At 38.9% G+C, this 25,104-nt stretch overlaps 1 protein-coding gene across 4 annotated transcripts in view; it reads right to left on the reverse strand.

Annotated features, from left to right (window-relative positions):
• The window catches only part of Ccser1 (coiled-coil serine rich protein 1), a 1,169,843-nt gene that overhangs the window by 1,024,211 nt on the left and 120,528 nt on the right, over positions 1-25,104 (reverse strand). For all 4 annotated transcript variants that reach the window (XM_029478490.2, XM_021165504.3, XM_085840568.1 and 1 more), the window contains exons 2-3: positions 20,673-22,037; positions 19,012-19,193 (exon numbers count right to left, since the gene is read on the reverse strand). In XM_029478490.2, coding sequence (XP_029334350.1) covers positions 19,012-19,193; positions 20,673-21,996 — 1,506 coding nt within the window. In that variant the 5' untranslated portion in view covers positions 21,997-22,037. The remainder of the gene's footprint in view (positions 1-19,011; positions 19,194-20,672; positions 22,038-25,104) is intronic.

Below are 25,104 nucleotides of genomic sequence, written 5' to 3' on the forward strand. Positions count from 1 at the left end.
GAGATCAAGCAGAATGGGGATATCCGATGTTTGAAAGGATTCCTTGTGGTACAGAGGCTAGTCTGACAGGGTGTTGAGGCAAACAGAAAGAGTGTTATGTCTCATAAACCTACAGAGGGAAATCTGAGTGAAATCAAAGCTGTCACTTTCTCTTGTTCTAGGTTCAACATTATATTTCTACAGACTAGAAAACAGAAGCACCTTCCTGGTTTATGTCCTCCTTTCAAGTCTTTGATCTCAAAGTAAAATATTTATACTGTCTACACTGAAAAATAACAATGAGTGTTGCTTTCTTAGTGGTTTTCTGATAAATCTCTCTGGAGTGGGGCTGATTTAGATGTTTGATACTTTCACTGGCACTTCATGAGAAGGTCAGTACAGCCAAGTCACCAAATCCATGGCTGGCTACTCACCAAATCCATGGCCACTTAATCAATGAAACTGTGGCCACCTAATTACTGAATCTGTGGCTGTGAACTTTCATTGCTGTCTTTCAGAAGGTACGACAAGACACCTGCCGGGCATTGTCTCAAATATTAATTCTCAGTCATAGATACCACCCCCCAAATAACACTTTCATCAGAATAGATGATTTCCTAGAAAAACAGCATTTATTGTTTTTTGCTCTAATAATAAATCAGACTCAGATGAGTGAAGAAAAAGTGCATTTACTATCTACCCAATGTAATGACAATGGAACACGTTAAAGCTTTCATCCATCGACCCTAAAGTACAATGAAGTATGAATGTAAATGACTGTGGCAGATAAGTACCATAAGAGGTCAGTTATTTTTGACTCATTTGGGCTATTAAAGACCAGTATAATGAATGATACAACACTTGTATTCCCTGGAAACAATGAATAGGTTTTTGGTTTCTTAATAATTTGAGCAAAAGAATATTATCCTAGAAAATGTTGCCTGTTGATTTACACACTCCACAGTCTTCAAGATGTACGGCAGTGACACTAAGCCTCATAATCTGATTTATATATTTTCTAAGCCCTGTCAGGCTAATGTTAAAGATAATTACAACCAAGACATATTTTTCATGCAAGAAGAAGATAATGAACTCTCATACACTCACAGAGATAAGCACTTTATCAAGTATCACTCCTCTGGTTTCCCTTCAAGATCCAGCAGGATAAAATGCTGCTTACTAAAAATTTACATATGAATACATAGATATTCCAGCTGATAATTTAAATAGCGACTTTCCAAAGATTATGATATTATTAATCTTACAATAATGACAAGAGTCCTTAAAATTATATTCTATTTGGAACCATTCCATTTCTCACTCACTGTAGAGGAGCCGCCTTTACAACAAACATCACCACTAATTCTCATCTTGAAAGTCCTTTTAAAAGTCTTATGTTAAAGTACATTCTATGTTAAATCTGCTTAAAGTTTTATTGTTATGAAACACATGTAGTCATTAGGGCTGATGCTTAACCTTTCAGGATAATACCTATATCCAACACGAACTGAACACTTATTTTAACTAAGCCATTGGGCTAGACTGTCTGTAACACTCTGAAGAGGATGAATACCCAAAATTCATAATAAAATGCAAAATTCACAGGAGCTGAACTCTGAATAATATTAGTATTTCCAAGATTCCTGAGAATCATATGGGAATGGTTAGAAATGGAAAAGAGAAACCCATTAAATGGCTTGACATGGTGGACTTATGAAGCATGAAGTTGTCATGTTAAATTAACTGAATTGCTGAGAGGCCAAAGTTACAAATTATGCAATTGGCACTGCAGCTGATTAACAGCTTCTAATCTCTCCATCGCCTTACAACTGCTGTAGCTATAATTTTCTTTGAATCCATAAACTATGTCCCATTTCTAAATGTTTTAAATGAGCACAAATTCAGGAATGAAATTCGATTTGACAGAAACAATTTGAGTAATAGTGTAGCTTTCTCTGAGGACCTTTTAAAACAGAAGTCTCATTGCACAGGCAATTTGCCAGGAAAGAACAAAGGAGTTATACTCTCCTTGCGGTGTTGTTTGTAGATAAACGTAAGTCAGCATTTTAGAGTAAGTAAGTATGGCCATGGCCTCCCAGTGGGCATTGGGACACATAATTTAAGAAGGAAAAAGTTCTTTCCCTCAGTCTCTCTTAGTGAGGTCAGAAAGTGAATATATGTCTTGGAGAGGTGTACACACGGCCTTTGTGAATCAGGTCCTGTTATGGTTGCCATGAAGCCATTTGAAGTATTAAAGGAACAACATAGTAGGGCATGTGACTTATCATTGCAAAGGAATTATGTAAAGCTACTACAAACTGCCAAGGGTTCATCTCAATTTCAGTGTTTTACATGTTTCACCCTTCTTTGCCCAGGGCTCTATTTTAGACCTTGAAGGTTATTATCGTTTAAATAACAACAACAAAAAAGCCCATACTTTGGGGGCTCTTTTTCTCAATACTGAGTCACACATAAACAAACAAAAATGTAAAATGGTGAGACATGTTCTGGAGAATTTAATGGAAAACAATGAGGACTCAAGGGAGATAAAAAGTAGAAATGCTAAGGATTGTCAGACTGGCAGAAACCTGGAAGACAGTAGCATGTGGCAGATGGAGGGATTCCTGCAAAGACACCTTAACATGAAATCATTAGACAATGTGGAAAGGAATCTAGAAGGGCAGCAAGCTGGAAACAGCAATCAAGGGCCAAGCTTTGTAAGATAAGTAGGAGAGAAAACACAGCCCAGAACCCTGAGAAGCATCCAGGGCTAGGGACCTTTGCTTCTGTGGGTGAGTGGGAAGAGCCTTGGGAGTGTGGTAAGTGCACAGAATGTAATTTACTTTCGATGTTGAAAGGATCACTCCAGTGTAGTTCAAATGAAGGAGCTGATAGCAAAGGCAGAGGAGCAGTCAGTCAGGAGGCTGCAGAAGGACCAGACAGTGATGTGGAAAGACAGAGAAGGGGAGAGCTGATCTGCTTGCATATACCGTAGGAGTAATGAATGAAGAAAAAAGTGGGGTGGAGGAGCAAAAAGGAGGAAAATTTGGAAATAGTAGAACAAGCATTTCCAGGAGTCCATGCAATGCCAAGTTCAAGCTTTTGGTTTGAGAAACAGGATCAAAGACAGTAATTGGATTTTCTGCTCAGTCATTGCACAGAGAACGGAGCTCATTTTCCTACAAAAGGATCATATGTAAAAGCATGAATAATTCATTATTAAAATTATACAATGTGTTTAAAGCTAAGGGAGGGGAGCTGGTGAAGAGGCCAAGGCTGCCTCTCCTGCACACAGTTCTCCCTTTAGGATCTCTCAGAGCAGAGTCCTCACACTAAAGTCAACAGATACTTTTTACTTCAAGTGCTTAAAATCTGGGCTGATAAAGGATACATGTGTCACAGCGTGACATAGATCAGCTCACATGATACCAACGGAAAGCAAAGAACAGAAGTGAAAAGAGCTGGGTTTCTGTCATCTCTCAGAATGTCCAGTCATTTTCCTGAAGCAGCTTTAAACAACTTTCTCAGAGACAGGGTGCAGCTCAGTGGTGAGGAATGGGCTTTACACAGGCAGTGCACTGGCTTTAACCCAGGACCACAAACACGAAAATGAAGTTTAAATAATTAAGCCATTAAGTAGAATTCTCCTAGTGTTTTTGAATAAATTAGGTATTACAAATGCAATCAATCCGTCTCAACAATCACCGGATCTGAGTGCTACACTGAGGTGAGAACTCAAGTTCTCCTTTAGTAGCATTAGAATGGAGCATTGTTTCACAGGAGAAATTAGCACTGGTTTTCTTCTAAGGTTTAAGAAAATGAAAGTTTTTTTTTTTTTTAACAAGTTACTGATGTAAAAGCAAAGTTTAAAAAGCAAATGGGAAAAAAATGTAAAAAGAAGCAGCAATAAGATTAGTCTTGGTTAGGAATTGTCCTGGTTGTTGTTTCTTTTTTTGTGTTTTTGTTTTTTTTTTTTTTTTTTTTGGTGTTTCTTTGTTCAGTTCTTTATCAACATAATCTGAGAGAAGGGAAACTAATTAAGAAAACGGCCCTATCAGACTAGCCTACAAGCTAGCCTGTAAGGAATTTCTTAATTAATGTTTATGTAGAGAGGTTCACACCACTGTGGGTGATGCTTCCCTTAGGCAGGGGAATCTTGGGGGTATAAGGAAGCCATCAGGAGCAAGCCAGTAAGCAGTGAGCCATCATGGCCTTTGCTTTAGTCCCTGCCTCCAGCTTCTTGCCTTCAGCTCCTATCTTGGCTTCCTGCTCTTATGTACTGTGATGTAAAAGTAGAGGTGAATCAAACCTTTGTCTCCCCAAGGTTCTTTTGGATATGGTCTTCCACACAGGTGTAGAAAACAAATACAACATCCGTCTTTCATAAGACAGTGAAGTATTGAGTAAAATGTAATTTAAATATAAGTAAATATGTAATATGTTGAATTATATGAGAAGTGAATTTAACTTATGGGCTCTAAGTATTAAAAATATTTTCTGAAAGTGTTGTTACCTGTAAATTAAACTTAATTATTTACCTTTTATATAACTGACATAAAGCATACAAACATAACATTTATCTAAAATTTTGATATTTAACTTTTGCTTCATTATCATATGCTGTTCTTATCAAGTCCTTTATGGAGAGGAATAAAATAATATCAATTTAACAGCAACACTGAGAAATGCAGTCATAAGCTAGGAAGAGTAGACTAAAGAATAGAAATAAAGTTTTATAAAAACCCAATAAGAGGTCACATCAGATGGCAGCCAAGCTGCCAAACTTACAGATAATTTACTTGTAATAGGTAACCAAGTGAAAGATGCCCTAAGAATATAAAGGATCTTAATACTGGAAACACATGAACTAAATAATGGTTTATCAGCTAATTTAGATACACAATAATAAATAATCATTGCCATTCAAAGTTCTTGTCATTGATAAAAGTAAATTATAAAACACCTCAAAGTCAGCATTGTGATGGTTTGAGTGAAAATGTCCCCTTAGGACCACAGGGAGTGTTACTATTAGGAGGTATGACTTTGTGGGAGGCAGTGTGTCACTTGGGGGAAGGGCGGGCTTTGAGGTCTCAGATGTCCAAGCCAAGCCCAGTGTCTAGCTCTTTTCTAGTTGCCAGTTGAGCCACATGCAGAGCTCTCCATCACCATGTCTGCCTATGTGCTGCCATGCTTCCCACCATGACAATGATAGACTACATCTCTGAACTGTAGTCCAGTCCCAATTAAATAGTTTTCTCTATAAAACCTGCTGTGGTCATGGTGTCCCTTTACAGCAATAGAAGCCCTACCTAAGTTGCAGATTACTCAGACAGTCATGAGGACCTGAGTTCAGAACCCTAATGCCCACACAAGAGAAGCCAGGTGCAGCAGCAGGCACCTGTGTTATTTCGGTATCATAGGAGTCAAGACAGGAAGAGTCCAGGGGTTTGCTCATCAACAAGTCTAGTCTAATTGGCAAGTTTCAGACACAGAGAGAGACCTGTTCTCAAAAACAGAAGTAGAAAATGACTGAAGAGGATACCTAATATTTAACCTCAGACATTCACTTCATGTTTCACAGAGCATACATACACCCATGCACACAAAGTAATATGTACACATACATACACACAAAGACACATCGCACAAAATAAGAGAGCATTCTGTGTTTCTTCCTTTATAGTTCTTGCTACCAGGATAAAATGTAGAATCCTGTTTCTGAATTTTAAATCCTTATCTCAACAAGTACAACCTTTATGTCTTGGGTACATGCTACTTAATATTTTGTGACTTTATTCTTTATGTCTAAAAGTTTGAGCAATATCACAAAGCCTCATTGGCAAAAAAAATGCATAGCTATAACAGCATAAACACACAGTGCTGTGGAAAAGAATCCAAGATTAATCTAGAAAAGCTTTGCTGCTCAAGGCAGAGGTCTCATGGGAGGAGGATAAAGAACAACATCCCAGAGAATGAACAGAAAGGAGCCAGAGAAGAGTCGATGTGAGTGCCTGCTAGGGAAAGAGAAGATGGGCCAGGGTCCAGAGTGGAAGCAAATGCTATGTGCCTTTAAAATAATAAGAGAGAGGAGTTTCCAAGAGCAGAACACTAATGTCAGAATCATTCTTTATTTCAGAATACAAAAGATTCATCGATACAGTGTCAGATCTCACCATTAACAAATTGCTAAAGAGCTCTACACACCAGCTCCTTGTCGCTATGAGTTGTACTGCTTTTCACAAAGCAATATATTTCATCAGACGGAATGCCAAGAACGATGAGCTCCCACGAACCTTATATGAAACCAGAGGAGAAAGAGATTTACAAAATTGTGGCGTGATCCTCTAGCTCAACTACTTTCAGCTGGGAAGTAAATACCATTGACTTTATTTCATGTTTAAATAGACACACCAATGTCAATTAAAGACATTATTTTTCAAATATTTGCTTCCATTACAAATACGATAAAAGTTACTGGTTTAGATTTTTTAGAAAGGCTATTTTTATCTCAATATTTTGAAATGTCAAGAGTCTTGAACAAATGGATAAAAACTACTATATTAGCATATTTGTAATGATTAATTAATAGCCATGCCCTTTAATTTCTGCATTTAGAAACTGTGAAGGCAAGTGTGTAATTGGTGGACTTTCTGAGAGGAAATATTGAGAGCTGCAGGTGTATGCCTGTCAGATCGCCACATCGAACAATAAAAAGCATTGCTCAGCTGCTGTGTTGTCAGATCACCAGTGAATTCTTGCTACCTCACTTCTGTGTTCAGCCTTTGATGCCTGGTGTGGGTAGTCTCAGTCCTTCCCCAAATCCTTTCCCACTGCAGCCTATACACCTGTCAGTGTGGAGGCATGCAGAAAGCTCAATGAGAACAAGTATGAATTCCGTGCTGAGAGACAACTGTAAGGTCGGTGGAAGCCTTGATCTCACAGCATCAAAAGTCTAGTTTGTGGTTTTATACAGTTCTGCTCCCTGCACCTGCAAACTGACACAGTATGATCCACAAGAAGATGCAGACACTGGTATAACTGAAGAGCCCAGGGTGAACACTATGCCTTGCTCCTTCTGACTCAAGCAGTAGTACTTGCAGAAATGTTTTTATTGTAATGTTCACATGTGGTATCTTAATGTCACACGAGGAAGCAGGGCTACGTCTTTTCCAGGTAGATGGGCTTCTGGTAAGACAGGGCTCAGGGTCCCCAGGGCTCACTGTTTGGAACTGATGATGTTCAGCAAAAAACTTTGAACAACCAATAGAGTGAGTGCCTTTGCTAGTACGATGGAAAAAGTGTGGCTTACACAATAGCTGCTGGCATGGCTTCTGAGAGGGAGGTCTATGCATGCCTGAGGGCTAAGCTGACTGTCCACTGGCACCAGTGTGTGATGCAGTACTGCAGACCTGCAGGCTGCCTTCAGTGCAGCATTCATTCACGTGAGCAGGAATGAGCTTAGCTGCTGTCCATTTGCCCAACAAAAACACCACAACATTTAATTTCCTATTTAATCTTCATAACTAATATGTAAAAAGGTATTAAGTTTTTTGTCTGCTTTCTACTTAATTAGCCCTGATAAACAGTTGCTAGTAATCCATATTAAAATCGAGTAAATAGCTGTCTAGTGTTCATAGGGATAAAATATTGATCACCAGAAAGGGCAGTTCTGCATACAAGGATGGCTCTGTGGTTTCACTGTAGGCAACCAAAGCATTGGAGAGGACACAGGCTAATCTTGTTTCCAATCTTTCTGCAATACTAGTGGATTAAAACTCAACAAGTAGAGTTGCCATGAACAGTGTAGAAACCATCACCTCCTATAATCTAAATGGCTACTTTCAGAATCATGGCAAAAGTTACTGGGTACACATGAAAGACATTTCTAGAAAAGGTATTCATAATAAAACCAGGAAAATATAGGCATAAATCAGAGGAACCAACCTAAGATAGGAAGCAACAAAGCCACTTTACCTTGGGCATGGCAGTTCTCCATTTATAAGATCTAAATGGTTAGCCCACTGTCTTCTTGCAGATGAACAGTGGAATGGTGAAATACTTGAAACTACAACCTATAATATGTATGTGCCTAGGTCATCAAAGATCAGAAAGGAAAATCTTCTTTCAAAAAAGTAAACAATAAGACAGATTTCAGTTCAGGAACCTGGAAATTGAAGACAGTACTCATTCTGTTAAATCCAGTTTTTCTGACTCCTTGTTCTATTTTCACTCTGCCATATTTCCTGGTTTGATTGTTGCCTTGTTCCATGTAATGTCCATAACATGCCATGTATAGTATGTTCGCCTTTGATTCTAGATGGGATCATCCTAAAAGTCCACTATTGCTGCTGCCGAATACAAAAGGGACTCGCCACTAAGAACATTTAAAAGAAATATGCAAAGAACCCTCACGTTTAATTACTTTATAAATCTGTATTTTTACATATTGCATATTTTAGAAATTTTGTCATTATGATTAGGAATTACTAGTTTCATAAAATGAGCAAACATAAACTAATATCCAGTACCTCAAATCTAGGATATGATTTCCCCCCAAATTCAATCACAATGATACAGCTTTTGGAATAATGGCAAATCAGTCAGAGGTTTACTAACTGTTTTTGAAACCTTCTTCTAGAGGTTTCCATTGTTATGCAAAAAGCATCATTACCTCTAAGAACAGAACAAACAGCTTGTTCTTTTGGTACTTTCCAATGGGAGAAAGAACCACTCAAATTGCAGAGTCTTACTCTGCAATTTAATTTTCTGTTTGATGTGCACAGAATCCTGACTGGAGAATCTGAAGAGTAGCGTTATCATAAATGGAGATCGACTATGAAAGTTGAAATGCTAAAGTGCTAGGAAAATATAAGCAGCACCTATAAGATATAGGTGTAGGATAGAACTTTCTGAGCAGAACGCCTTTTGCTGAGAAATCAAGGCGAAACAAGCAAGCAGAACTAGTAAAAGTAAAAGGCTTCTGCATAGCAAAGGAAATAAATCCAAGTAAAACCCTAGAATGAGAAAAAGCCCTTACCTATGCATCCAATAGAGAACTAATATCTAAAATATACAACTCAAAATGTAGGCTACAGATTTTGATCCATTGGAGGTGTATTTTGGAGCAGAATTATAACCATGGATCTCATTTCACTCTTCCCTATGTGGACGTCCTATTTTCCCAGAACCATTTGTTAACGATTCTCTCTGTAGTCCAGCATGTATATTTTGGCATCTGTGTAGTGTATTAGGTAGCTGTGGTTCCATGGGTTAGTGTTTTCTAGTCTGTTCCTTGCTGCTCATGTTGGCATACAGGCCAGTGTGGTGGGTGCTCTTTTCACGACTATGGCTCTACAACATAGCTTGGAATCCAGTACAGGAATTCTCCAGCACTTTCTTTGCTTTTCTCCAGGAATGTTTTGGTTATTCAGGGCATTCTGTGCCTTCCACATTCTAGTGTCTTCATCAATATCTTTCTTCGAGGATTTAACATCTTTCACTTTCTTGATTAGGTTTATTCTTACATGAAGTTTTGAAGCTATCATGAATGGGAGTGTTTCCATGAACAATTTCTTGATGTTCTTGTTACTAGCATAGACAAAGGTTACTCTGTGTGTGTGTGTGTGTGTGTGTGTGTGTGTGTGTGTGTGTGTGTGTGTGTTTAAAGCTGATTCTGTATTCTGCCCTTTGATGAAAGAGAATAAGTGGGCTTCAGGCTCAGAAGAAGAAGAGGAGGCGGGGTGGGGGGGGAGGAGGAAGAGGAAAGAGAAAATGACAAACAATTGAAAAAGACACCTGACATCAACCTCTGACCTTCTTATACACTCGTACACATCTACATAATCACATACATGAAAAATAAAAGAGAGAAATTTTATAAAATATTTATTATTGAAAATTACTAATGAAGTAATCATTAAAAATATATGGTCTTAGATATCACTAGAAAGATCTTATGATCTCTTGAAATCAAAGGGTCCTGCAAGCTTACCTATAATTGCTACCTCTTTACTGCTTGTATTTCTGATCCATCCATTATTAATAATCTGCATCTTCAACATCACAGGCAGAAATGACTTTTTTTAAAGGATATAGAAAGTAGAGCACTTTCTATTAATGAAGATGGAAGTCTGAGCCATTTTCTATAAATATATATAAATCCTGGCCTATTTTGATTAGAAGAGAATCACACAATCAAGTCATGCAGATTACTTTGTTGGCCTCCTATTATTTTATGTCTGTCACCTTTAATAAAGGAAATTCAGTTTGAAGATGACTGATTGCAAAATTAGCACAGACAAAAAAGGTAACAAAACTAAGCTTACTAAGGTTTACAGTGGCATCCATCCTCAGAGCCACCGGATGCTTAGAGCTGCTCCATCCCTGGAGCCACTACTTCTGTGAAGGCAGCAGATATTCTCTGGTGCTATGAACTTCCCCCATTAGCCTGCATACTTTCCATACTAACTGGAACGGAAGTAGTGTGGTATTTTATAGATTAAACTTTGGATGGGCTAGAAAATTGGTTGTTTATAAATTACTTTGTGTGACTTCTTCACTAACCAACTAAACTGAACTCCCACCTTAAGACAAACACAATGTAAGACTTTCTACTTCATATTCCTTCACAAACACAGTGTAACATTTCCTATTTCATATTCCTTTGCCAACATCTTTCCTCTCACAAACTTGTTCACTCTGATTAGTTGCAATAACTTGGCAAGAATTCACTAGTAGACATCATTTACACGCATCATTTCACAGTCTTTAGAGATGAAGTGAAGTAAACACGATTGAATAAACAGTGAACTTTTAGCTAAACCCTAAAAAACTAGGTTAAATTTAAAGTATTTTAATCAAACTGAACCATAAAAAGTTCCTTCTCTTTAATGTTCACAAAAAGCAATATGCCATACATTATAAAATATTAAATATATGGCATTCCCTTTATAAGGTATTTATTATAGTACTTTCCAGGGACATAGCAAATTCATTTAATCTATTTAAATCTGTGGGCCAGGGAAATGGATCATTGTGGAAAGATGTTTGTCCCCAAGCCTGAAGAACTAAGCTTGATCTCTGACACCAAAATAATCAAAGGACATAACTGAATCATATACATGCATGTATATGCACACACAAACACGTTCTTATTAGAAATAATAATAAAATAAAACTAAAAGAATAATGATTACAAATTCCAAATCTTTTTATGCAGATGACTGCCTAACACCATCAGTGGCTCCTGATGTCCCACCAAAGTTCTTATGACATATGACTAACTCTCCCCAAGCTCTCAGCTGTACTGTGATAGCTCATTCTCTTTCAACACTACTGCCTTACATAACTCTCTGCAGATTTCTAGAGAGCGAAACAGGTTCTATGGAGGTGACCACGGAGTTACAGTTGAGTTGCAACACAGAACTTGGGCTCTTCCACAAGGGGAATTTTATACTTTAGTTTCTGTTTGAAAGGCTCCCAAATATTGCTGGAGCGTTCTTTGGTTTTGCTATTTTCTATAAGGTCTCAGGTCATGAAACTGCATGGGAACTTGTAAATTGTTTCACTGCAATGCACTGTCTGTGATAGACTGTTGGCCTTTAGAGCACTGGTTAGTTTTGCAGCCATATTATTCTAATATCCTTCTGTTAAGCTGACATAAATATACATTTTACTGAATGGTCATTAAGCCAGCTTACCACTGTATAGATTTTTTTAAATAGTTGAGGAAATGAAAAATAAAAACACAAAGCAAAACTATATAATGAAAACAGGAGCTTAAGTTAACAGACTTGGCATGCTTTCAGCAAGTTCTCTTCAATAAACTATTGGCTCTCCTTCATGAAATTCACAGGTATCCCCACACCCTTTTGTTGAGCACGACCTCCAAGAGAGACAGGCGCTTTGGGGATAAATGTGCACTGAGGGCACATTTCTCTTTTCTAAATCGAAGCTTAACATTCTGCTTCAGTCCTCTTCCATCGGGCACAGCAGCTTCCTACGGGCTGCTGGTTCAAATGCACACTTTAGTGTCTGAGTGCTCTGACTGCCACTTGACGCTAAGATACTTTCTATATACTTTTAGTATTATTATTAAAAAAAATAATAGACTGAGAAGGAGAAACTCACTGTGATTCATGAACCATCGCCAGGTGGCTGATTGCCCTTTCATTTAAATCTGTGTTCATGTGGCCACACTTCTTTGGAACATAAATCTATGGAGGGCAACAGCATGCTGGGACAGACTGTCTCGTCTCTACCAGGGCCCAATGCCTGCTATGAATTATCTGACAGCTGGTCACCCTCCACTTCAAATCTCATAAAGTTTAAACAGTCAACTTAATATCCTCCTGGCAGAGATAGACTCCCAGCAGAATGAAGAAAGAAGTCGGAAGATCAGCGCAGACAGTGAGCTTTGCAAAGGTTTCCTTCACAGTTTAGAAACTGCAACCATCAGTCAGGTCAGTAGTCATAATAAGGGCACTGAGTGCAAAGCTACTTCTACAAGAAAAGGGGGGAGGGAAAACATAATAAATATTGTCCGACACATAATTTTTGTTTTGACATCAGATCCTGTAACAATTTTATGCAGCATTATTTTTGAGATTTAACAGAAAATGTTTTAAAAATAGTGATTCATGCATGTTTTAGTTTCATAAGTATTCACCCAAAGGTACAATTTTTAACCTGGATTTTATCTAATCAAATGGAAAATTCAAATTATTTTACAAATGTCCACAATAGCTATCTTAAGTGCTTTCTCACCAATAGAAGAAGAAGAAGAAGAAGAAGAAGAAGAAGAAGAAGAAGAAGAAGAAGAAGAAGAAGAAGAAGAAGAAGAAGAAGAAGAAGAAAAACTGGTTAGCTTTAAGCAGGTTTTTAATTTGTAAAACATGATAATATTCAAATATTAAATATTCAAATCTTACAGGTATGATTCAAATGATTTTTATAAGTATTTTAGTGCATTGATTTTGAAAAATCTAAAATTCTTGAGAAGTCTGAAAATAAATAAAACTTTTTAAGATTTTTTTTTCCTTTTTGGCTGAGAGAAACTAACTTGGTATCCTAAAAACACACACTTAACCCATGAGTTTAACTGTCAAACGTGTATCTTTTCAAAAGTGTAGTTTAAAAGACAACACTTGTGTTTTTATTCTAAGGTCAATGAACAGATCTAAGAAACAAGCAGTACTGTTTAGAAATGAATGAAACGAGATGCTGTATTGTGTCCTTTTCCCAAACACCTTGCCCAAATTTTCTTGAACTGAAGTAATTCCTAACTAACAAAAATAATTATCCCTTTTCTTCGGGGTCAGGAGTATGTATCTATTTTGATTATGTCTGTCTAGGAAAAAGAACACCTCAGATTTCATATGTCTCTGTTCCAGATAAGTTTCACAAACTGACATAAAGTGCACATTCTTATATTAGACACATTAAAGACTCACCAACAGTTAGGAAATGATACTGGTCAAACTATACGGAAACATGACAACATGTGGCATTCGTTTACCTACTAGATGTTTATCTGAAGGAGTAAGGACATTTGCAGATTCCCCTCCCTCCTGTGGTTGGGCTTTACAACCCCATTCATGGCAATTTCTCTAGGAGGGGTGCCTGCATTCTCCAGGGGCACCAGAGTAGGCAAAGCAGAACTACCATGGGAGAGGCCATAGCATTACCTGAGCAGGCAGCTGGGGCTGTGCTACCCAACTTCCTGAACAGTCAACACATCGTGAGTAAAACCTGCAAGTTTTGTCATGATCTGTCCTTTGCTTAACTTTAGCTGCTATTGACTGGAAAAATGAAAAGGCTAATGTGGGTGCCAGCAGTCCCGGCAGAATGTATTGTTCTGCACTATAGCACTGAGTGAAATGTGGACCCTATTTGGGGGGGGGGTAACTACTAAGTCTCTAATGTGACTTTGGACACACAGTGTGGGGGTTGAGGGGGAGGATAATTGAAGATTGAAGTGTTGTCACAACTGGCCTGAACAGCTATGTGTAACATGAATATCACAATTATGATGCAGACCGATGAAGGTCTGAGAAGCCATTAGTTCTCTGGGAGGAAGCAAGTTCAAGGTCATGTTGTTGTTGTTGTTTCCAGACAGTGTTTCTCTTTGTACCCCTGGCTGTCCTGGAACTCACTCTGTAGACCAGGCTGGCCTTGAACTCAGAAATCTGCCTGCCTCTGCCTCCCAAGTGCTGGGATTAAAGGCATGCACCACCACTGCCCGGCTCAAGGTCATTTCTAAGTTCCAACTTCCACCTGTTACTAACTGAAGCTCTTTGAGCCAGGCTCTATTTTCAAAATCTAGTATATTGATTTCCAATGCCTATTTGTTATCAGGGTTCAGACAAAGTAGCACTTCTTAGCCTTTTACAGTGTGTAAGCCACATGTAACTTCACCTAATTCTTAGATTTTTCGATGGATCGGAAAAGACGACCTAGTGAGGCAGCAGAGGCCAGAGACGAGCTGTATCTAATGTGTAGGGTGAGGAAGGGATCATCAGCAAAGGAATCCAGAAGGGATTTATGGGGAGTGCATAGATATTGGAGAGTTCATGCTGAAAGAGAAGAGAACAGGAAGTACACAGATCGGATCCTGAGTTGTTAGATTAGCAGAATTTAGGAAGAGGTCAACACTGTATAAAGGTTAGGAAAACTTCTATAGCCCATGAGTCCCAATCTTAACCAGAGCCATTGTTGTAGATTTTGGCAATGTCTAGAGATATTTTAACTGTCTGCTTGGAGGTTGCTGGCACTCATGTTGAGAATACATACAATGAGAAATCTTTTCTTTTTTAAAGGCTAAAAACTGGGCACCTGTTTCAGGATTGATGTAAGAAGCCAAGAATATCAGAAACTACAACAGAGGAGACCAAAGTAAAGAATGACCTGAGAGTGAAAGGGTCCCTGAGCTAATGTTAGAGTAGTAGGGTGCCAACAATCCAAATACACCATTACACTGGGCCATTGAAACTGTTCATACACGATTCATCTGTCAATCACAGCTCCTGACCTCATATGACAGGTAAGGTGGTTTACAAGGCAATCATGAATAATTTCACCAATTGTAAAATTATGTACAAATAGAAATATGGTAAATAGTTTGCTCTTCTCTAAATTTCAGGATTCTTTATGTTGGTTCTGTTGTTTACTAATAATATACATACAGGACAAACAAGTGGAAAATTAATCTTTCATATTAAAGTTAATTTGTTGAATTTAAGTTTCAATAGAAACATAATTTTTTAAAGCTGTTTAGAGAAAATGTTAAGGTTTCAGGTTCCAGTGACTATCTCTTGAGAAATTGATGTTATTTTGAACAGAATCAATTCTGATTTACCAAATGTGCATCTTTTCAGATAACCAGAAACATATAAAAGATCCAAAATCAATCAACCCTCAATCTCACTGGATGTGTGACTGTACCAACCCATGGGGAAACTGTACACAATGTATTGCAGTTCTTATCTTGAGAGAGGAAGAAACAAATTTAACCAATTAAAAATAAAATGATAGGGCTGAAGGGATGGCTCAGAGGTTAAGAGCACTGGGTGCCCTGAAGAAGACTTGTGTTGGTTCCCAGCACCCACATGGAAGGAAGGTCACAACCATTTCTAACTGCACTTCCAGGGGATTTGATACCAACTTTTTGCCTACACACACCAGACACATATGTGGTACACATATATACATGAAGGGAATCTATATTCATACTCATAAATTTCAATATGTGAAAAAGTGAAAAACATTTTGAAACAGAAAAGCATGAAGAGTAGAAATCAAGCAGTGCTGGGCTTCTAGTATCTCTATTTCTGTGACAGAAAGTTACTGAGGATCTCCCATAGTGCTGGCCTATTGATTACGTAAAGTTCGTGCCCCCAGAGGACTCACAGTAAAATTATATGCACACTAGAGTGAATGAGAGATGGGGCTAATTAGGCTTCTGCCCTCATGAATGAATTAATTAACAGATAAAAGGTTTTATTCTTGGCAATTGGTCTGTCTTAGATGTGGTTTGGAAAGTTCTTTTATACAACTGCTGTTTCTTCCCATGTTTAGACTCTGGCATCAAGAAAGCCACAGACCAGCCAAAGAAGTCAATCATCCTTGGGCCAGGACCATGCCCAAAGCTTATCTCTCTCTTTTATAGCTTAAAGAGTCTCTGGTATTCTTTTATTAAAAACAAAAACTGGACTAATGAAATACAATCAGAGACAAGGTTCTTTTTATCTTTACAACTGCCCCTGATGTTTCTTTAATAACTGAAAAGAAACAGAAATACATACTGTTGTTAATGGGATTTTTAATACGTATTAATACTGCAGTTGTATGCTTTAGTAATAATCACCAAGGGACTGAATGAGCAGCTACCCACAGTCTTCTGTGAAGTGCATGACAAGCCAGGACAACTCAAGCTCTATGGGTCTCTTACTCAAATTGATCTTCCCACCATGTAAGACAACGTGAGTTAAGTCATGAACATCGTACAAGAATGATAAATCAATGATGGCAGCATATAAATAAAAATGGCTCATTCCCCAAAGCAAAACAAAACAAAGGTCTTCTCAAAGGAGTTAAGCAGGTGAGCTCCAGTCTGCCACAAGCAGGTGACTGAGAACATATATTCTAAGCTACCATCTTATAGAGGAAGAACCAGAAATGGCTGGCCTTCTCCTGTGTTTCTTGTGTGTTGTGTTGTTTTGACCCTGGAGTGTGGATGTGACCCTGGACATCTCCTGAAAGTCAGAAATCCCACGTGAATGATTTTGTTGGAGTAAGTCATAATATGTGGCCTTCCTGATCAGGTTTGCAGCATCCCCAGCAGGCCTCATGTAGTGTTGCAGCAAGGACATTTGAGTATTTGGGTAATAGATTAAATGCTAAAGTGGGAATGAGTCCATAGGATGACACCCCTGTGACTGTACAATTGCACAGTCAGAAGCTGTACCTTGAATTCATTAGCATTATTAGAAATCTTTTCTCCACCACTCTCTGTATTGACCAGTGCTAGAATTGTCTAACACATCACAGAATTTCTTCCTTTGATTGCTGTATGTTAAAGATGAATGGAGCACATTTTACATTAATCGACAAAACAGTAATGGAAGGATGATATGCAAATTAAAGAATGTAAAAGAAAGCTGAAATTATAAAGTAATTTCTGTCAAGTCACCTCTAATACTTCAAAAGTGCTGGTATTTATTTCACCAAACAGCATCTGCAAATCCAGCCAAGTCTTAGTAGCTCCCCAAATTCCTGTTCCGAGAGACTGCTGGTTCCACCACAAAACGGTGTTTGCCTGCTATCTAGTGGCCACTTTCTAGTACTGCAGAGATATGTGTTGAAATGCTGGGCCGCAAGACAACAAAATTCCTGTTTTAAAGTTCTAGATCTAATAAAAGAATCAGAAACAGAGGTTCATTGACATGATGGAGGAAATTATTTAGAATAAGTATGGGAAGAGTAAAATTTCAAATATAAAATAATTCAAATGCCAACTCTTAAGTGGGTTGGATTGAAAAACTATTTACATAACTACTGCTACATAAAAAAACAATACAGTTTTCCCAGAGGAAAATGTTTCCTAACAATCAGCCTCAATCCACATTTATTTAAAACAGTGATTGTCAACCTGTGGGTCACAACCCCTTTAGGGGGGTGTCTGACGACATTTTCACAAGGGGTTGCCTAAAACCATCAGAAAACACAGATATTTACATGATAAATTAATAACAGTGGCAAAATTACAGTTATTAAGTAGCAGCAGCGATAATTTTACGGTTGAGGGTCAATACAACATAAGGAACTAGATTATTAAGAAGTACTAAGGGGTCTCAGCATTAGCAATGTTGAGAACCACTGTCTTAAAAGCATCTTAAGCATGTTTTCTTGTTTTAAGAGCAACTGCAAAACACATGCTGCACTTTTAATACCCAAGAGAAAAGGATGAGCAGTGCTACCCTCTGGCGTCCATGCACTTAGCTTCCTTTGTGCATGAGCTCAAAAGCAAACACATGGTAGTTTGGGGCCAATGGGACCAGAAGTCCCATTAGCATTTGTCTTTTTGTGGTTTCTGATTTCCCCCCAAGATTAAGGAAGGTTTCCTCTCTGAGCAGTTACCAAAACCTCTTCCACCAAGTACAAATGTATCTCTATAGCCCCACGTGACTTTAGAATCTAAGGCTTCTCACAACACACTGTTCTGTGAATGACAGTGTTTTCACTTGAAGCTAAGGTACCATTAAGCAGTCATTGTTAAGGGTTATTTGAAGCATTTAATCTATATCCATGGGTCGGTAAGTAGATAGGTATACAGTAGGGAGATAGCTAGGTAAGGTAGCAGTGTTAAATAATGGAGATTAAATACACTGATGTAAAAACATGCAATTGTGCAAAAATGAGCAGCGTGATCCATAAAATTACAAACCTACCTGGGGATCCTTGAGCTCCATGGTATACACAGTCCACTCCTCATGTATAGCTACATTTTATATTGTAAGATAGCTGACATGCATGCCACATGTACAAGCTCAGACCAAAAATGCCACCTGCACAGCCCAGCACAAATCCTTGGCCTACAAGCAAGCTCAGCACTTGTTCTAAGAAGATGTTCAAGTCTCAAGTGGGGATTTTGCAGGGACTCCGCCAGCTCCTACACCTTGTTCACCCTGAGAGATAAGACCCCGAGTGAAGCCACTAAAGGCCCTAAGGTGTCAATAACATAAGGCTGCCAAGTAGTCACGGAGTATGGCTTCTAAGGTGTCCTCACACTCAGCATTCCAATCCCTGCTTTAAAACAGAAATGACACAACTTCCCCCAAAATGGGGTAGGGCTGCTGTCTGGCAAGCCCTGTCCCACCCCATGAGACTCTCAGGCGAACACTTAGCCTCTCTGATTGGCAACATCAAGTACGGAAACCACTTTTCCATTTACCCTGTGTTCATTCTGCAAGAGATTTGAGTATGCCAAGCCCACAGAGCGTTTCTCATTATCTGCAGATGGATGTGTGGACTCACCAGACTGTTCATTTTGGAAGAGGAGGACCCCGTTCTGTGCTTTCTCAAGCTGCTGGCTTCCACATGCCCATCCTTCGGCTTTAAGACCATTCTGCCACTCCCCGCTGTCCCTTCAGACGAAGACCGCAGCCGCCGCTCTATATATCTTCCTTCGCGGTATGGACTGAGGCTACTGGCAAGAACTTTTGCAAGACAGATAAAGAAAAATGAATATCGATGCTAAATGGAATTTTTAATCAATATAGCATTTTAAGATAATGAAAAACCCTAGAATGATTCAAAGGGTCTCGACCTCAGAAAAAGTTCTGCGTTTGTAGTAATAATTTGTTTATTCTCTTTTGAAGATTCACAGCCGTCACAGAAGCAAATCTGTGGACCATCCCTCAGGCATCTGAGGCCGGAGCAGTGCTGTTGTTTCCAGGCCAGCATTGACTTCATGAACAGTTAGGGTTAGCCTGGGCTACCAAGTAGCAGTTTGTTACAAAAGTATCAATCAAAAGTGCTATATCAGATATGCTCAAAACAAATGTGTGTATTTAGACTACAAAATGTGTTGTGTTCTAAAGGGACTTGCGATTTTTGATATGTCATTTGATTTATCTTTAATTTTATTTGATATTTTGATATTTTAGATCATTCATATAATATAGTATAACTATTAAGAATCTGAAATTTGTATCAAGATAGCATCCACCTGCTGTGCTACACATTAGCTTGTTTTTAGATCTGCAAATCTGAAACACAGGGAGCCAAACAGTTCCCACCCAGCCCCCTGGTCATCTGCCTCTATGACTGAGGGTGTGTATCCTCCCTGAGCCCCAGTCCTCTTGCTTAAGAAAGAGTTAACAACTATAAGAGCAGGTGAAATCATTTTAATTAATGTTTATAAACAGCAGACACTATCTCTGGATACATAAGCATCTTTTTCAGCATTTAGAAAGTTACTACATTAGCAGTGCTAATAACAGAGAAAAATAGTAAATTATAGCACACAAAATAGTCAAAAGAGTGGGGACATAATCAACAATTGTCTTGAGTATTTTCTGGAACCAAAGTGAAATAATTCACACACACTCAAACAAACTCACATGCACACACATAAATACAGTCAGTCCTATACACACACTCATATTACAGTCAAAGTGAAGGCATTTAAAACTACATAGCTTGTTAGTGTTGAGGTGGACTTTAACCTTGGCAGGCTTTCTAACGCCACTTATTTTCATAGCCTGCAATCCCTCTGAATTGCCATATAGAAATTATTTGTACTGAAACGTGGATTCTAGCTAATAGAGTTTTGTTGACAGAGGAAGCAGAATTTCATGTTCACACATTTCCTTCCTGAAGATTTTGACTGGTATGCTTTTATTTCATTAGCTAGAAAGCACCAATGCTTCTTCAGTCACATTCCAAGTGGAGTTTCTTTCCTTCCACCTCCTTTTCAGGTCAGAATAGCAGAAATAATACAGCTAAGAAAAATGGGTAACAAAAACTTACATTTTCATTATAGCTGAGGGAAGTTTAAAACCAAAGCAAAGATTTAACAGAAATTATAAATACAAAGGAAACGTGCCTTTCACTCACGATATGGAGTAAAAATAATTGTTCAAATAAAATGAAGATTAATGTACATAATTTTTGCACGAGGAAAATCCGCATACCTTTGGCAGCACTCGCTTCATATCCGTAAGACGTTTTGTTAAAAACATGATGATCCCCAGAGGAAGGGATTACCCTTGAATCCGAGACAGGGTGGACCCCTTTAAAGCGTTCAGCCAATGCCTTGTGCTGGTCGTAGGAGCCCAGTGTCCTGGGTGAGCCTGTCCTCAGCGCTGGTTCACCAGCATATGCCAAGGGGCTCTCTCCTCTTTGATGATGGGCTGGTAAATGGGTTTCTGGATCACTCCCATTCCTAACAGAGGGCTCAGTGCTTTGTAGTAACACTTCCCTCCGGTTACCAGCAGGGGTCTCTGGTGAAGAATGCAGTTCAGTGCTGCACCGACCTTCTAGCCTGTACCTCCCTGGAGACATCATCACACAGGGCGCAGTCCCCACAAATTCCATCTTTGTCTTTGTGACAGCAGTAAGACTGGAAGTGGGCTGAGAGGTAGCATCATTGTGGCCAAAGTTGTCACAGTGTGATGCCGTGCTTCCACTTTTAGGAAAGGCATCTGCCTCAGACAAAGAATCTTCAGTCAAGGCCAAAAATTCTGAAGGGGTCTGAGCTGTGGTCAGGTCAGCAGAAAGCAGAGGCGACTGTAAGGAACTTCCTGCGCGCTCTGTTACATCCACAGAGCAAGATGGGGAAGGTCTCCCTAAGGCGGCTTCCTGCTCTTGGTATTGTGCAATTGCCAGCGAGAATTCAGGCTGCTGTATCAATGATGTGGATTGGCTCTGAGGAACCGACTTACAAAACTTATAGTGAGATGAGAAGGATTTGGGGAGTAGCTTCTTGGTTGACTGTTTAATCGAACGGCGACTTTGTTCTTCTGTGAATCCAGAATCGTCCCCTTCACTTCTGCCAGAACTTAGACAATTTATAAAGACATTCTTATTAGTTGAAGGCTCCTTTCCCCTTTCAAAATCTTCCGTCAAAGACCTTGTTATCTTCTTACTTCGTGAACTGCTAAAACCCACAGAGTGTCTTCCCCTGGTTTTGACTTGTTCCTCCAAACTTAGTTTCTGCATATTGCTGTGACTGGGTTGAGCACCATTGGAAATACTAAGGTTCTGGTCAGTGGGTTCTGGCTTAGGTTCACTCCCCTTCTTATGGTGGAAGCTGATAGAGGGAGCACGGAATATGCTCCTGCGTTTTCCCGTGCTCCCTGAGCTTGAGTTAGTGCTGGAGGGGGAGGAGCTATGCACACCAGCTGTGTTGCTGGAGGAAGGTGAAGAAGGGAGAGAATCATGTCGTCTGTTAATACTTTTCCTGAATATTGGCAACCGGGAGACCAGGGTACATCGTCTTGATCCTGAGTCCCCCATTGGGACCCCAAGGGTTTCACTGTGGTAGCCAATTTAGCAGCCTGAAAAAGTTAAAACAAAAAAAAGCAAGTCAGTAAAATTCAGTCTTGACCAGGACCCAGTAAAGCAAGATTCAGCTTTTCAAAACAAAGAATGAAATTTTGTTTACACTAAAATAATAGAATGCCAAAGTTCAAGGTTTAAGGAAATAGAAAAATAATTCACAAACATGTATTAAAATCTTACTATGAATTAAAAAATTTGGGATTATTACAAGTATTTAATCTACTAAAAAGTGTGCTAAGTTGGGAAACACAAGGTCATTATAATTAAAAATAGCCATAGGTGTTCTATACAACTTAACAGAAACACAGACCAGAGACAGTGGCAAGCCAGGCACTAAAATATGAACTCATGAAAAAAAAAAAAAAAAAACAGTTGGAGAATATGGTGTCCAACACAGGAAGCTTAGGGATTATCAGACTGCTGATAAAAGAAACTCAGTTACCCAGGACATAGGGAAGAGGTACAGACTAGTTAGGTGAGGGAAAAGACACGAGCTGAAAGAAAGACTTGAGGTCATAATCACGAGAGCAACAATAATGAACAAATCAGAAACCCCAAAGGTTATTAAAGTTGGAGCACCTGGTGCTGGTAACCAAGAGTGTGGAGGAGGGGATGGGAAAGTGGTTGCTATACTCCACTAATTTGATGCAAAAGGACTTCTCAGATATGGAATCTTCTTTTATTAAAATTCAAGTTAGTAGTAATGCCACCGGCAGTTTATAGCACAGAAAAGGGTAACCTGCTAATGTCACCAACTAATGAAGCAAAGCAAGACTAAGAATCCGAGCCGTCTCTATGGAGGCTGGCTTGTAGTCAGTAAAGGATACAGGATGCTCTGCATTCCCTGGCATGAGGAGCAGAGAGCTGATGGTATGCTGTCACTGCAGAGAGTATTCCTCAGATGCTCAACCTTACAGCAACATACATATTCAACTCTTCTGCCCTGGTAACGTTGTATACCCCATATAGCATAGTGGCTCTTGTTTAGATAAAAGGTCTCACTTAATTATTGCATATCTGATTGTTTTGTCTTATGGTGTTGGAGCTGAAACCCAGTGAGCTGAGCACAGGCATATAAGCATTCATTCTACCACTGCTGTGTGGCTGAAAGTAGCTATTTTAAGTTATTACGTTGGCTTCCCAATATTGATGGGCTGAAACCTAGATCTGTGTACTAAAAATAATACCATTTTCCACTAAGTATTTTTTAATTCATCCAAATATTTATCACAGCAACAGATATGAAGCTAAAATACTAATAAAGTTGTGTCTTAGTCTTTTTCGTGTGTTCTTAGTTTTTATTAAATACTCCCCATTCTATCCTCTTGCCCATCTCTCAACCCCACAACAACACTGCCAAATCTTCCTCTTTCTACCTTTATGTATGTTCTATTAACCCCTTTCTCCCTAAGTCCCCTTCTCCATAACATGGGATCTTTCTAGCTTCCTGCCTTTTATGGACACTCCATATTAAACATGTGAATCTAAAATTTCAATGCTAAAATCCACATAAGACAGAGAACATGCAGCATTTGTCTCTCCAGTACTGGGTTTTCCTACTTATTTTAATATTGCTCAATTCCATCCATCTTCTTGCAAATCACATGATTCTATTTTTCTTAACAACTGAATGAAACTATTTTGCATATGTATGACATTTTCATGGTGCACAGGCTACTCTCACTGCTGTTGGCTGTCCTCATAACTAGATGATAAAACCCTATCGCTGAAGACAATACACACTTTAGTTGCGGGACCCTGGATCTGATCTAAATAAAAACTTCCTCCCTGGTAATGGGGAAAGCAATCAATGCTCTTACCCAGTTGTAGACTCGAGATGCTGCATACAATACTCGCTAGGCAACATATTCTCACTAGTTCGATAGCAACATGAATGTTACAGGAGAAACTAGACACTTTCTGATTGCATTTCCATCCTGCTACATGGGGGGACAGGGAGAGGGGGGACTCATATCTGTTTCTGTTAATCACATGGCTAAGGAGATCATAGCTAAGGAGATCATGAGCTCTAGAGTGAAACCGATCAGCTTGACTAAATAAGTATCCTATAATTGCTACCAAAATACTATCATCAATTGACAGTTGTGTATCAAAACATTCCTTGACCTTTTTCTTAGCATTTCTTGTTAGAATCAGCACTCAAACTGAAAGAGTAGCTCAACTGTAGGTCTCTTTAGCGAGTATTCAAAAGACTAACATGTGAAAATGTTTTCAGGAAAGTTTCTATACTAAGCATATTTTTCATGCACTTAAATACTGCAAATGCTGATAGCTCTGCCTTGTTTTGATTTGTTAAGAGGAACTCTGTCGTTGAGTAGATAGAAAATCTATTAAAATAGAAGGTTCTTTAACTCCTTATGCCATGCATAAGAACTGTAATCAGTTTCAAGGTTGTTGTGTAGTTGGTGCCCTCAATCAGAGGCCTATCTCTGGGGGTTTGAATGAGCCTGGCCGCAACTCACTCCTATATTTGAGTGCTTGGTCCCTATGTGGTGGAACTGTTTTAAAGGATTAAGTATGGCCTTGTTGGAGGGGGTGTGGCACTGGTGCCACAACTCACTGTGATGCTGATCACAGACTCATTCTTTGAAACTTTTAACCAATTAAAAGCTTTCTTTTAGATAGATAGACAGATAGATAGACAGACAAACAGACAGATAGATAGACAGAGAGATAGGTAGATAAAGAGGTTAATTAACTTTATTTTACATGAAGCTTCGTTTCCTACTGGAAGGGTAAAACTACCTGTAGCTTGTTTTCCCATAGTCTTGAGACTCAGTGGGGCCCGGCTCTTGTCTAAATCTCCAAAGCGACCCCTCTGCTGAATGCCCCTCTCTATACTACTTTTACCTTCTTCCTGCTAATAGCCAAGACTGTATCACTTTGCATAGTTATTCCATCAAATAACAAATACACTAATACCTAGTATTGGATGGATTTTCAAGCAGGTATGCTTGCTCTGAGCACATCAATATTTCAAGCACAAATAAACATTGTGCCACAATTTATCTGAAGCTTAACAGAAGTCTTCCAAATTATGAA

The sequence above is a fragment of the Mus caroli genome, unplaced genomic scaffold, assembly GCF_978045245.1.
Source record: "Mus caroli unplaced genomic scaffold, Mus_caroli_1 scaffold_7, whole genome shotgun sequence".
NCBI lineage: Eukaryota > Metazoa > Chordata > Mammalia > Rodentia > Muridae > Mus > Mus caroli.